This window comes from Pocillopora damicornis, chromosome 1 (genome assembly GCF_964200805.1).
Source record: "Pocillopora damicornis chromosome 1, jaPocDami1.2, whole genome shotgun sequence".
Taxonomy (NCBI): Eukaryota; Metazoa; Cnidaria; class Anthozoa; order Scleractinia; family Pocilloporidae; genus Pocillopora; species Pocillopora damicornis.
The window spans coordinates 23,452,090-23,466,146 of record NC_142670.1 but is presented as its reverse complement, the minus strand read 5'-3'; the positions used below and the strand labels follow the sequence as shown (position 1 = coordinate 23,466,146).

General features: G+C 35.9%; 1 protein-coding gene and 1 pseudogene across 2 annotated transcripts in view; both read right to left on the bottom strand.

The window, feature by feature from the left end:
- Positions 1 to 14,057, bottom strand: part of LOC149052844 (uncharacterized) — a 327,679-nt pseudogene that overhangs the window by 32,790 nt on the left and 280,832 nt on the right. The window lies entirely within an intron of this gene.
- Positions 2,041 to 14,009, bottom strand: LOC149052856 (uromodulin-like). Its single transcript, XM_089205931.1, has 5 exons — positions 13,940 to 14,009; positions 7,865 to 8,130; positions 7,594 to 7,711; positions 7,135 to 7,257; positions 2,041 to 3,406 (listed from the first exon to the last, which is right to left on the bottom strand). The coding sequence occupies exons 1-5, from the start codon at positions 14,007 to 14,009 to the stop codon at positions 3,024 to 3,026; spliced, it is 960 nt and encodes a 319-aa protein (XP_089062057.1). The 3' UTR covers positions 2,041 to 3,023.

Below are 14,057 nucleotides of genomic sequence, written 5' to 3'. Positions count from 1 at the left end.
TAGGGACACACGTAGATCTTTCTTATGGGGGATGAGGTCAGTGGAAGCGTGAGTGATATAAGTTTATAAAATCAAATATTTACGTGTAGTTCTTCTCGCAAAGATTTCTGAACGGCTACATAGACTCGTTTATAGACGTACCTTGAAAAAATAAAGCAAAACAAAAGGAAACAAACAAAAGCAGAAGACGTCGCTGTCAAATTCATAAAGGTCAGTGCCGGAAACTTACATTTAAAAGAAATATTCTACGGTTTTAGAAGCTATGAGAACCTGCAAGCAGATAACCAAGGGCGCAAACACCCTAGGTGAAATGATTTTGGATCGTCCCGAGAGACGAGATGATAATAGATAAGGCAACAAGACAGTAACGTTGGTAAATTAGGTTTTTTGTGTTACTTTTCTTTTTAATTTGTAAGGGGGTCATAAGTGTCGAAGCGCTATTTAAATTAGGCAACGCACCATGTTCAATGGGCTGCTATATTCTAAGTGTAATTCGTCCCTAACTTGCCCCGTGCGCTCGAACTGTTGATTTGATCCTGTATAAAGATTCAACTTTCAAAGAGGATCTGAGTACCTAATAAATTCTCACGCGTCATGTTAATAAGGAGAGGACTGAGGGGAGGATACACATCTGCCTGCACGTATTTATAGGTGAATCCTTTCATTACGTGCATTTATTTGCTTCAAATTTAGTCCGAACCACTCAAGCACAGTTCACAGCTTGTTCAAAACAATTTTGTAGATACATCTGATGTCATAATTTTTCTTTTCAGAAATCTTCTAGTAACACTCGTCAATTGCTTTAATCGTGCCAAAGTGGACCATCCTTTGGACTTCACCATTTCACATTATGGGATGGTCACCATTCAACCAGACCGGATATCTCGCCTAGGCCAACAATTAAGAAGATAAAATAGAGTTAAAATAGTGAAGTAATGATTATGAAGAGAAATAAATAGAGAATAATACATAGGCGCGCGTAGATATGGAGTTTCTCTTCTTCTGGAGTTCTAGTTCTTACAGCTGTCACGAAACAGTACCATCCCTCGGAAAGTTTTGTATCACAAAACACTGGATCATGGTGTATCGTCAATGGAATTTCTATTATCCTCACTCTTCTCCATAACACGGATCGGCTACAAATTTAAGTATTCATTTTAAAATTAATTGTAATTATTTTGTAATTATTTTTTAACGTTTTTTAAGTCTGATAGTTTATTATTGCCCGGGATATGTTGATAACGAGTCGATTGTATCGTTTAATTTTGTCTTAGAGATACCAATTCTGTGGGATTTCTTGAAAAGATCTTTTCTATCAAATAACTGACTAAAGGGAGAATTGATCAACTTGTTTCTCTCAGAAATTCGTCTTCATAAATTCTAAAGGAAAGCTCATTAAAAAAGTCGAGATTATTATCTAATCAAACCTAGATAATATTAATATATTTAAAAGGTACCAGATGGAGATTTATGTCTCACTAAAGGAAAGAGATATCTCAACAGATTAATCTCTTACTTCCTAAAGTTCGGAAACTTTCCGAAGATTATAGATTATTCACCCGAAGGAATATGATGAACTTTGCGCTTCAACAACACTAGAGACAGTACCTTTAACAACAACAAAAAGATAAAGTGGAATCGGTTTTGTTTACTGACATCTGGAAAGTGATAATTCATTATTACATGTAGAGAATTTGAATAGCAGGTGATAAGAGGGTTTGGCCTTTGGGAAAGTCAATTTATATTTTCTAAAGTGCAAAAAAGACATGCAAAACTCTGATTACTTAAACGTGCTATTTTTCATAGGCTCATTTTCAGTTATAACTACAGCAACCAGAGTAACAGATCACGTCTTACCTTTACTGGTTACATCCACACAAATAAGCCTGAAAAGGTTGTTAAATTAGGTTTTAACTGGTCGTCATTTGGAACCTCTTTTTGGTGTTGTTTTGCCTTTTTTTAGAATGGCTGGTGTAAGAGCTACTAGCGTAGACATCATTGCGATTTTCCCCATTTCACCCAACACACTTTCCTACAAGATTCACCTGTTAAGGTATGATTTATTTGAAATAAGGAATACTATACTCCTACAATTTTAAACCATTTAATTAAACAACGTGTAATAATTCTTTCTCAGGAACTACTCCTATAGGCAATACAATAATTGTCATTTAAAAACTTACTTAACCCCACTATAAAGACTCACTATTGCCTCCAAATCATCTCAAAATACACAATCTTTGGAGTATATCACAGTACCGAGCTATCTTTTGATAGAGGTTGGTCTTTTCTGACAAAAGAAACTACTACTCCTAACTGACTGAGTCCTTACATACTATCACAACGTATTTTAAAACATTCCGGAATTCGAAGCTTACAACAAAACTAATGTGGAAGAATTACATCATAATTACATAGCCTATTGAATGTTCTTATTTTCCATGCTATATCATCATAAAGTTTGAGTATCGATTTCGCGCGCAGTGACTTAGAATTCTAGAAATTATTTACAGTCTCTATCTACAACACACCTAAGCTGCTTTAGTTTCTAACGACCTAAGTAAACATTAAGAGTTCAAAACGTTTAGTAATAAGTAAAATGCAATGCTCAAAGTTGTGCTTAAAACTTAGTTTGTGGATCTCTTCGATTGGAATAGATAGAGATGAAATTAAGATTATTTGGAAGCTCACAAATGCCCATATATAGCTGTTGACATTAGCTGGGGGAGGGGTGGTGGGGGTCTGTTCTAATACTCGGATAAACAACAATTGTTCAGTCGACTCTGACGATGATTTCAGCCGAGGTTATAAAAATGTCAGTCACTATTACTCACTACCTTCAGCGACAATTTTTAAGAGTCCTCTCATGTGGAAGACCAAACCACGCGGTCCAATGGTACTCTTGTCTGGAAACTACTCACTGTTTAACATTTACCAAAAAACTGTACATGTGATGTACATGTGCGTGCCAATAAATGGATTTGTGAATCCTTTCACTGTGCAGAATGACTTGCTTATAACATTTAGTCTGTGCCACAGTAGCGCAGATCACAACCAGGTACCTTTAGTAGTTTATAAATAAAGTAGGATCCGCAGTCTTTCACTTTAATATTTATTGATTTCTTGCAACAATCTCCTCGTTTGGTAAAACAGACCTTGGAGGAAACCTCACCATCTGCCAATGTGGGGTGACCACCTTTTAGCCAGCCTGAGAAGTCCGCACCACATCTCCGCTCCGGTACGCACTGGGTTGGCATTTTTGTTCCTGCATCTCCTACGAAACGATGCCACTTCCCGAATATTATGGATGAGGGATCGACGTCACATTCTTCTCCATCGAAGGGCGTGATGTAAGTGCTCTTTCTGTCAGCATCGCTCAGGTTTCTGTAATTATAGCACGGATCGGCTAAAAAATTAAATTTCGGTTAATGCGATATTTTGTATATTTTTCTTTATAAGAAAGCTTAAGGAAAAAAAAAATTATTACATAAACTGCGGTGTTTAAGAAGGATTTCCCCCCCCCTGTGAAAAGCCGTAACAGCACGCCTACAATATTACGGTAACTTTTTACATTTGTTTAATATCACCAATCAGCTGTGTAAGGTTAATAAATGAATGGCAAAGCGTTGACCGTTCTCAATCCAGGGTTGCTTGTCGAGATTTTCTTGGATTATGACTGCTAAAAACACAAAAAAATTCGTATTTCTTACGGACAATGGCTTTTAAAATTTCCAAGAAGCGGAAGTAAAACTAAATACGAGAAGAAAAATTGAAAGTTACATACTTGACCTGGGCAATGGTATGTTTTCGCAGCTGATAACGAAAATCGACAACTGAAAGATTTGCCACAAGCTGTTTGTGGCCATACACGTGGAAATATTTATTCTTTCGGTAAGGAAAAAGTCAATAACTGCAAATTTTGAGAATTTTGCCATTTCTTTGTCTTGAGCCTTATCGCGCTTTACGACTTTTTTTTTTAGCGGACTGTGAAACCTATAATGTCATTCTTTAGACCCTTCCTCTCAGTAAAGGCCTATTTTGATTCTATGATAAACAAAATAATACATGGTTGGTAGCAGTTATGGAACTTCTCTTCTCGTGTTCAACTCGATACCAAGAAATTATAGCAGTTTCTATTCTTGTGAATGAAAGTGATCCTCGCAGTAATGTGCACTACTTAGGCAGTAGTGAAAATAAGGCCTGAAAAAAATTCAGACCTGTACGGGATTTGAACCCATGACCTCTGCGATACCGGTGTAGCGCTCTACCAACTGAGCTAACAAGCCAACTGGGAGCTGGTAAAAAACCCGTGAAGTGATGAAATAAACGGTTAAGAATATATGAAAGTCCGCAGTTCAAATAAATGACTTTCATATATTCTTAACCGTTTAGTTTATATTCTCTTGCTCGACACCTTACTCGTTCGCTGCTCTCACTCATAAGACAGTGAGTTGAACACTCGAAGAGAAATTCCGTATCGACACGCTCCCATGTATTATTCTCTACCTATTGAATGAGGACAAATGGCCGAGTTTGTCATACAGCCTCGATGCAAAATCCTTGAATAGTTACCACATACAACAAGTTTTAATGCGTGTCTGTTGCTCGATCTCTCAGGGAATGGGTTTTCATACAACTCTACTGACCACAGAAAAGGTTGCTGATTACTGTAAAGTCAAAAAACTTGGTGATAAGTGCTCCCACAAAAATTGCCTAAAGCTAAAATTATTTGACTGTGAAAAAGTTCTCTATGTCGTAGTGGAATTGTAATATAGTAAATAGTTTTTCTTCGAACTGAGCAGATACGCCTGGACAACTTCGTTGGAGCCGATTACTGCTCAAGCAATAGAGGACCTTTTTTCCGTGTTTACATACTCTCATCTGAACACGAGAGAAGGTTGGAAGAATTTGAGGAAATTATGCAAACCCGACACACAGTCGAGGGTTCGCATAACTTTCAAGAAATTTCCCAACCCTCCAAGTGTTTAATTTATCTATGTTTTCCTTATTCTCTTTGCTTGCTTCCTAATTTTAGGTATTTATTCTTCCATTAATTACTATTAAAATGATCTAGCTGGAGGCAAGGGTTTTTAAAGAAAAAATTAAAAAAAAAAGACTTGAAAGGCACAAAGTCTTGAAAGTAGGGAACAATTTTATATACAATTTGTGAAAAATCAAGTAATTTTAATCGGCATTGACCTGAAACGTTCCTCGAGTCGTTGCTCTCAAGGTCATAATTTCATCATCAAGATGATTTTTAATTTCTCCAATAAAAAGGGGCTAAATTGTACACTAAAATTAAGCAATGGAAAAGAGAGGTCACCGTGCTCGTTAAAGAGCTAAAGAGCATCGTACCTCTTTGCAGGGTCCATTTATTAAAAAGCAATACCGTGCTCTCGGAATTCCCACGCGCTTATTCGCCTGATTACGTGATTTTTTTACGCAGCACAGGATGCCCAGTGCAATACTAAGGAATCTCCTTTAGACTGATCGCAAGATTCAATTTGTTACCGAAAAATGTACCGTGAAATGACGCGCGTGAAAAACTGCTAGTAGAGGCATAAATGGGGTAAGTTTGGCCCGTCATTTCTCTCAAACAAGCACGGTGACCTGTCTTTCTTATTGTATCTTCCGAAAAAGACATTGTTAGGGAACATTTAAGGAAAGATTGAAAAAATTATCAGGTAATTTTTTTCTTCTTAGGAATCACCTTAATACGCCAAAATGGGAAAATCTTAACCGCGGTCAACATCGATTTTAGCCAATCAGATTATGCTGGTTGATTGCTTTTAATCCTTTCGAGACACAGCCTCATAATAATTCTATTTACAAGAACATTTATGCGTCATCAACAATAAATAATGGGGCCATTGTTTTCTCTCCTGTAAGACAAAAACCATGCACATCAAGTCTTTCAAAAAAATAAAATATATCTTTCTTTTTCCTCAATGGTTTGTCGAAGGACGTTCGAGCAAACTAAAGGCTCTAAAAACTAACGTGATTTGTTACATGGCCAAACAAGAATAGCCATTCACTCAACATTATTGACAGCGAGTTCAGCCAGTACTATCTTTACAAATTTTTTAAGGCATGGATTAAAAGAGACTAACCTTTACAAGTCAAACCATCCCCGATGTATTTAGGATTACAGGCGCAACTGTAGGAGCCCTGGTTATTACTGCAGGAGGCATGCTCATCACAGATGTTCATTTGTGAACACTCGTCGATGTCTGATGGGGATCAAACGCACCACGTTACAGCCCACAATTGGGTGTTAAGATGAAAAATGTTTTGGTTGATCAATATACAATGAACACCTGTACAAAATACTGCAAAACCTAATCTCAAAAGATTTTTGGACAAAGTGAAATAATCCACCATTTCTAATAAGGGTGAATTATGGAGTAGAACTACATTTTAGGAGAAATGTTTGACTACATCTGGCATCATAATTTGAGTTAAAAGGACGTTTTAGATTACTCTCCGCTTTGAATGGCTGGGATTGAGAGAAACTCACTAAAATTACCTGAGCAAGTCTGTCCATCTCCGGCGTATCCAGTGTGGCATGTACATATATGTGATCCAATGGTGTTGGTACAGTTAGCATTCACATGACACGAAAGATTTTTTGCACATTCGTCAACATCTGAAAAATGAAAGGCTTTCAATCACGATTCTTGGAGTATGATACATGTATAAACCCCCTCATTTTGATCATTAAGTGCGAGAGTTGTCTCCAGAGAGTTGTTGGTCACTATGTTCTATTAAAGAGAAAGCTGGTCAACAAAAATGTTCAGCATTTTGTCATTAGCTTTAAATAGCTGGGACTGTATGCATAGAAATAGGAGCGATGAAGATTGTCTCTCTTCGATCAAAAAGGACTTTTCTGAGCATTGTAGGAAATTTATTAAAATCACCTGAGCAAGTCTGTCCATCTCCAGTGTATCCAGTGTGGCATGTACATACGTGTGATCCAATGGTGTTGGTACAGTTAGCATTCACATGACAAGAAAGATTTCTTGCGCATTCGTCGATGTCTGAGAAATGACAGGCTTTCAATCACGATTCTTGGAGTATAAAAACAAACAAACTCACGCAAACTAACATTTCTCAAAGTCATAACGAGGCAATTACCTGTGCAGTTCCGTCCATCTCCGTTAAATCCAAATAAACAGGTGCACACAAAGGATCCATTTGTGTATCGACAAGTAGCGTTCAGGTGGCAATCGTGAGTGTTTTTTTGGCATTCATCAATATCTGAAAAAATGGGAAAGAAAGGAAAAATTCTACAACGGTAGTGATTACACGAGTGAGATATACATTGTCTTTTAAACTCTTATGAGATGAAAAAGCATTTCGTTAGTTATCATTGTGACAGATTAATTTTTCATTTAGATTAAACCAAAACTTCCACTGCAACGGAATCTCTCTCTAGACACCATTCCAAACTGTAGCTGGATATCAGTCGTCAAAGATCAGCCTTGGTAGTCTTCCGTTAAGATACACACTCGACGGCCAAACGTGATATATAAATATGGCGGTTTAAATACTCCAGGATATATTTTGTTCTTATCGGTCTATTCTGTAATTAACCTTTTTGGCAATGTTCTCCTTCGAATCCAGGAGGGCACGAGCATCGATATCCCTTGATTGTGAAACCGGACTGACAAGTTGCATTATTTTGACAAGGTGGGTTTTTACCGCACGCGTTCTGAAACGAAAAAAGAAAAAAATAATAAAGAAGGAAGATCGATGTATTGAATAATTGATACATGAATGAACGAACTTAAGTTTTGTTAAACGTCGGTTGTTTTCCACGATTCATCACCGAGTTGCTGAATTTGAATTATACCTTATATTTTACCTTTGAGCCTCGATAATAAAAATCAGCATCAGTCATCAGGTCAGTATCGTATTCAAGATGAGTGGCGTTATTCAGTTCACAGATATAAGCGATTCCTCTAGTCTCTGGCTCTTTTTTGAAGTTAGCACTGACGCAGTTGTCGTTCATGTAGCAAAAAAGCTCACAGTGATCCAAGTCTTTGACGTATTTAGTTTCGATTTTATGGTTCATCAAACGTCTTTTAGCAAAGAAGAAGTAATCTGGAAACAGCATTGTGCGATCTCGCTCTGAAATAAAGCAATCAAAATATAATAAAAACAATTTTTTCTTTTCATACAGAAATAAACTCACGATTCCAGTTATTAAGCGTGCAAAATAACACGCTTGGTAAACAAAGAAGTGTGATCTCAATTAAACCATTACTACGGGAAAATGGAGAAAAATTGATACTACCTTCATTTGCTGACTTGTGTCTTTCTGTGACCATAAGTATCTAGGACAATTTTCCAAGTTTCAATTCCGCGATCAGAGACTTCTACATAATTTCAGCGGAGACTTCTATTTCGATAAAGTAGGTTAACACATAAAATGCTTGCGTAAAAGACAAATTTGAATAAGGTTTATAATTGTTTTTTGATCACGCTGTGCCCACTCTTATATCACAATTTCGGAATATTTTGTATAATAAGGCACTAGATAATTACACCCCGCCCCCTTCCCCACTGAGAAAAACTTTCAAAACAAAATTGGTAGCAGCGACCATCACTTTTCTTTTGTGAAGACACAAGGCTTTTAGAGAGAGGGTTCAGCCTCTCTATTTTCCGGAGCGATATTATTTTAGGGGAGATAGGACAAAATCCGTAAAGAATACGATCCGTCAATCTTTTACTGTTACTGTAATTTATCATAATTTTGAATATTTTGTGTAATAGGGCACAAGGTAATTAACCCCATCCCTCCCTCCCTCCCACAGTTTAAAAACAAAAATAAAACAAAAACGAAAATTAGCAGTAGCGACCATTACATGTGAAGAAAGGATATTTATAGAGCATTTCGTATCTTCTTGTTTCCCCTAAACGATATTATTTTAGCAGAGATAGAACAAAAGCCGTTTAAAAAAAGCTATCCGCAAATTTTTCTCAAGTTCCTTCTCATTCATGATCTTCTCTAATTCATGATCGATAAGTCATGAAAACAAATCATTTTTCTTTATAAACCATTTCATTTTCTTCTTTACACAGGTCCTTGAAATTCAGAGTTTCTTACTCGAGTTTAAACGATCGCCTTTGGTTATTTAGACTGATTATTATAGAAGAGGAAATTTATGCTAATTTTCATTAAGACGAGCTATTGTTGTCAGGCATCACGCAGGCGATTCATATACGGGTTCAAGATGTTTCTATCGATAAATTCAGTATACGTTGGGAAATTTGACTTTTTCCTGTAAAATAGTAAATTCAAAGGAAGAAAGTCAAACACTATTTCTCAAACAAAAAATATTGAAATTACCAGCAATTTAACGGTTGCCATGTCACCTGTTTTTGAGGTGAGTGCCTTTAAACTAATCCTTCAATATATTTTTGCTAACTTGAACTTTCTCTGAGACTTGCACAATATTCGATTTTAGCTTTTGATAGACAAGCTATGTTCATGGACGAATATACAACAAAACATTGTAGGCATTCTTTAACATATGTCAGCACTGTTCTCTTGTAAACGAAGTAATTTGTATTTGCCAAAGTTTTTTGTCGTTTTGCATCTCATATCCAATTTTCTGAATAAAGAAAAGATAAAACATTTTTGTTAAATACCTTTTAATTTTTCAAAAACGAGTTCCAATCTTGGGTGGATGATCAATGTCAGTTTTTGACTTAGTCTTTGCTAATTGTTGTAACTTTAAGTCTTTTTGTATCAGCAAAAGAGAATAAAGGAGATATATAAATAAGGTTGTACTCATAAGTGAATCGAAGGATAAAAAATGATTCGCCGTCTGCGACTCACCTTTTCCACAAGTGAAGTTAGTCAATAATGTATTCCAGGCTATGAACATGAAAAATGAAATAAATTCCATGCCTTCTTCAAGGTAACGGTTTTCTGTTTCTATCACGCGCGTATGGCGCAAGTTTTAAGTTGATCGCCAGCTCCCAGCAGTGGATTAAGCTTCCCAAATCGACCTGTCGTTATGAACGAAACCGTATTATGAAAATAAATTTTAAAAAAAGGCCTGTAGCTGTCGGTTCTATGTTGACATTAATGCAAATGACGCAATTGGGTGTTATCCGCTTCGCTCGATGGAGAGAATTAGATCTCCTAGGAATATCTTTAAATGTTAACATATGTATCAGACAGTGAAATTAGTCCACAGAACAACGTTGTAAAAATTTCGATCAATTTTTTGAAGGTCTAATTGACAGCAAAAAACCCCAGGAAAAGCAGATACTGAGACGTTAATTTCTTTTAAACTTTTTGATAAAAAGAACTTTCAAAATTTAAAAGATCAAGCATATTTTTCAGCAAATTTGTTTAGCACATTTTTCATTCATTCCCACTAAAAGATAAATACCCTGCAAAATTTAATTGTATTTTTAATATTTGACGTGTAGCAACTTTGGTAACAATAGACATTTAATTAACAGAAAAGTCATGTTCCCGTTTCAAGCCCGCCTTAATTTGTCAGTTTTTGGAGTTAAAATACGCAGACACATTATTCTCAACAAACTTCGCCCCCTAAATCAACTGAAACAGGTGATAATCAACCCTAATACGAAGCTTTTTAGCGCGTGGATATCTCCCTCCATTAGATGTTCTTAAACTGCCCATAGAAGAACAAATGTACAAGGATTAAAAATCTCCATTCAGAAATTTCGGTTCTAGATGTGAAGTGATGACGACTCGACCTCGACAAGAACTTCAGAAAAGATGATGTATTCTTACTAAGCGAGAAAAAAAATTTGCTCATGTTTGTGGTTTTGAAAGTTAGTTCTCTAATTAAGAAAGGACTTTCATCAAACTGTCGCGCGATTTTACTTTGAAAACTTGCTCTGGCCTTGAGGAAGTCTTTGAGAAAATACTGACGATTCGTGTTGGAATTTACGGTGAATATTTACACAGCTCCATCTTGCGCGAAAGCCACAATGACCATAATTCACGGACGTCAAACACACGCGATACAAACGATTTGCCCGCACCTCAAAGGCTTAAGAGCTACAATACAAGTTCAAGTTGACAATGAGGACAAAAAGATTTAAAAAAATGCGATGTAAATTTACGCTGATATACCAAATACTTAAAAGCTGTTGCTAAATATTTTTTAGCATGACGGTTTTTAATGAGTCATCGACAGTGTAGTTCAAATAAAATAATGGCGCTGCAAATATAACTTCCTTTCTTTCGTTATACACACTGTCTTGAAATTTGCTTACGTCCTTTTCGCATTACTAATAGTTCATTGAATTGTCCTCTGTCTTGTCTCAAGAAACCTTAAATCAACTCGTAATAATGATTCGAAATTATTTCAAAAGTTCCTATTCTTGTAAAATCGTTCGATCTTCTTCCCAGGGCTTCGTCACTACAATTTAGACAGGAAGCGCAACGTTTTCCGTCCCGGTATGATAAAATCATCCAGACAATTTGTGCACGATGAAACATTTAGCCAGCTTCACGCATTCTGTGGGAGTTTTAAAACAATTTTTTTAGGCGCACTTTTACCAGAATTAACAATTCATTTCTCCCCTATTACTTAACATAGTAAATGTTTTGTTCAAGATGACAGACAAGGCAGATAACAGAAGCTTTTTATGTCTTTTTATGAGCCACAAAATGACGTCTTTAATAAATTATCTCATATATTTTTCAAGCTTGCCTAATTCTTCGGTAGAATTTGCTCGAATTTTCAAGTTACGCTCATAATTGTTTAAGTTCTTATTAGATGTGATATGCCACGGAAAAATAGCTCAATAATTTCGAACTTCAATTTAATTAAAGAAATAAAACGTTGGAAAAATTGTGTGATCCACATTTCTAGTCCTCAAGTCTCTATTGTTTAAATTTGCAATTGTATTAGTCTCGATGCACGAATGGTTCAATTTCTGAAATTGAAAACTGTCAAACATGTGTGTTATAGTCTTCATCCTGAACTTTTCATCTTACACTTAACGAAGGGTAAATTATGATTTTCTTGGTTTTTGCTTAAGCATTCATGAAATAATCAGTTCGGGAAGTTAAACGCTGACTACCATGCAATACTGCTTCCGTTGAAGGAAAACAACTCAAGGCCACTCAGAAACTGGCATTACATCGTCGTTTTATAATCGATAACAGAATCCTTGGAATCTTTTAGCCATCATGGGAACATTACAGCATTTAGGTTTTTAAAATCATGTAGGAACATTAAGCAGCAGGCTCGTATAACTTCAAGGTGGTAAGACATCCAATAAATTTTATTCGTATCTTGAATTATGCGTTGCCACTATTTCATTTTCTACGGTCTTCTTAAGGACAGGAGTCTATAAGGAAACGGTTGCTAAATCCTTTTTTTCCTTATAACTCTACTTTTGGTATGCTGTCTTGTAACAAAATAAATAAAAAAAGAGAAATTGCAGGTTCCGCGTAACTTAACGAGCCCACCGAGGAGATTACGGGAAAACGGAGAAAAATTAACACTGCTTTCATTTGCGGATTTTTGCCAATCTGAGAACATAGGTATTTAGGATAATTTTCTACGTCTCAATTCCGCGCTCAGAAATTTCCTCATGATTTCAGCTGAGATAAAGGAGGTTAACACATAAAATGCTTGGAACAAGACAAATTTGAGTAAAGTTTTTTAATTGTTTTTGTTCATGTCGTTGTTACCGCTGCTATATTTTAAATTCCCAACTTTATGTATAATACGGGTCCTAGATAAATAGCTCTGGCCGTCTCCCTCCCAAAAACGGTAAAAAAGGCAGAAACAAGAACAAAAATTGGCAGCATCGAGTATCACTTGTCTTTTGTGAAGGCACAAGGTTTTTAGAGAGCATTTCGTGTGTTTTATTTCTCCTGAGCGATATTATTTTAGAGGAGATAGAAAAAAAGCTATACACAAATTTTTCTCAAGTTCCTTTTCTATTTCATGATCGATAAGTCATAAAAAAAAATCATTTTTCTTCATAAACCTTTTTTCTCTTTCTTCATTTTACAGCTCCTTGAAAATTCAGATTTTTCTTACTTGAGTTTACACGATCGCCTTTGGTTATTGAGACCGATTATCATAGAAAGAGGAACTTTATGCTAATTTCCATTGAGACAAGACATCTTTGTCTGGCATCACGCAGAAGATTCATCTATGGGTTCAAGATATTTCTATCAATAAATTCAGAATACATTAGAAAATTCGACTTTTTCAAAGAAACAGTAAACTTTAAAAATGTCAAACACGATATTTCTCAAACCAGAAATATCGAAATAATCGGCAATTTAACGGTCGACAGATGCCGCCTGCTACTGAGGTGAGTACCTTAAGACTAATCATTCAACATATTTGTGCTAATAACTTTCTCTTAGACTTGCACAATACCAAATTTTAACTTTTAATAGATAAGCTATGTTTATGGACGAATATGCAACAAAACAATGTAACTGTTCTTTACCATATGTCAGCACTGTTCTCTTGTAAAAATAATTTCTCTCAGATGGTTAAGTGCGATAAAAATGTTCTTCCGTACGATGCAGAGAGATCAAATTCCCGCCTAATAAAACACAGGGAAATTGAACATAACATAGTGTAATACGTGCATGTTATTGAGAGAGGAGGGATGGGAATGTAACCATTTTCAATGAAGTCTTTCGAATTTACCGAAGTTTTTTGTCGTTTTGCATCTAATATACAATTTTCTGAATAAGAAACAATTACAAATTTTTACTAAATACCCTTTAATTTTTCAAATATGAGTTCAAATCATGGGTGGATGCTGAATGTGGATTCTTGACTTAGTCTTTGCCAGTTGTTGTAACTTGAACTCTTTTTGTATCAGCAAAAGAAATAAAGGAGACATATAAATAAGGTTGTACTCATAAGTGAATCGAAGGATAAAAAATGATTCGCCGTCTGCGACTCACCTTTTCCAAAAGTCAAGTTAGTCAATAATGCATTCCAGGCTATGAACATGGAAAATGAAACAAACTCCATGCCTGCTTCAAAGTAACGGTTTTCCGTTTCTACCCCACGCGTATGGCG

Coding starts and splice junctions, on each gene's coding strand:
- LOC149052856 (XM_089205931.1), bottom strand. CDS start 14,009: ATGGAGTTTGTTTCATTTTCCATGTTCATAGCCTGGAATGCATTATTG. Junction 8,131..13,939: donor TAACTTGACTTTTGGAAAAG/GTGAGTCGCAGA, acceptor GCTTTATTTCAG/AGCGAGATCGCACAATGCTG. Junction 3,407..7,134: donor AGATGGACGGAACTGCACAG/GTAATTGCCTCG, acceptor TTAATTTTTTAG/CCGATCCGTGCTATAATTAC.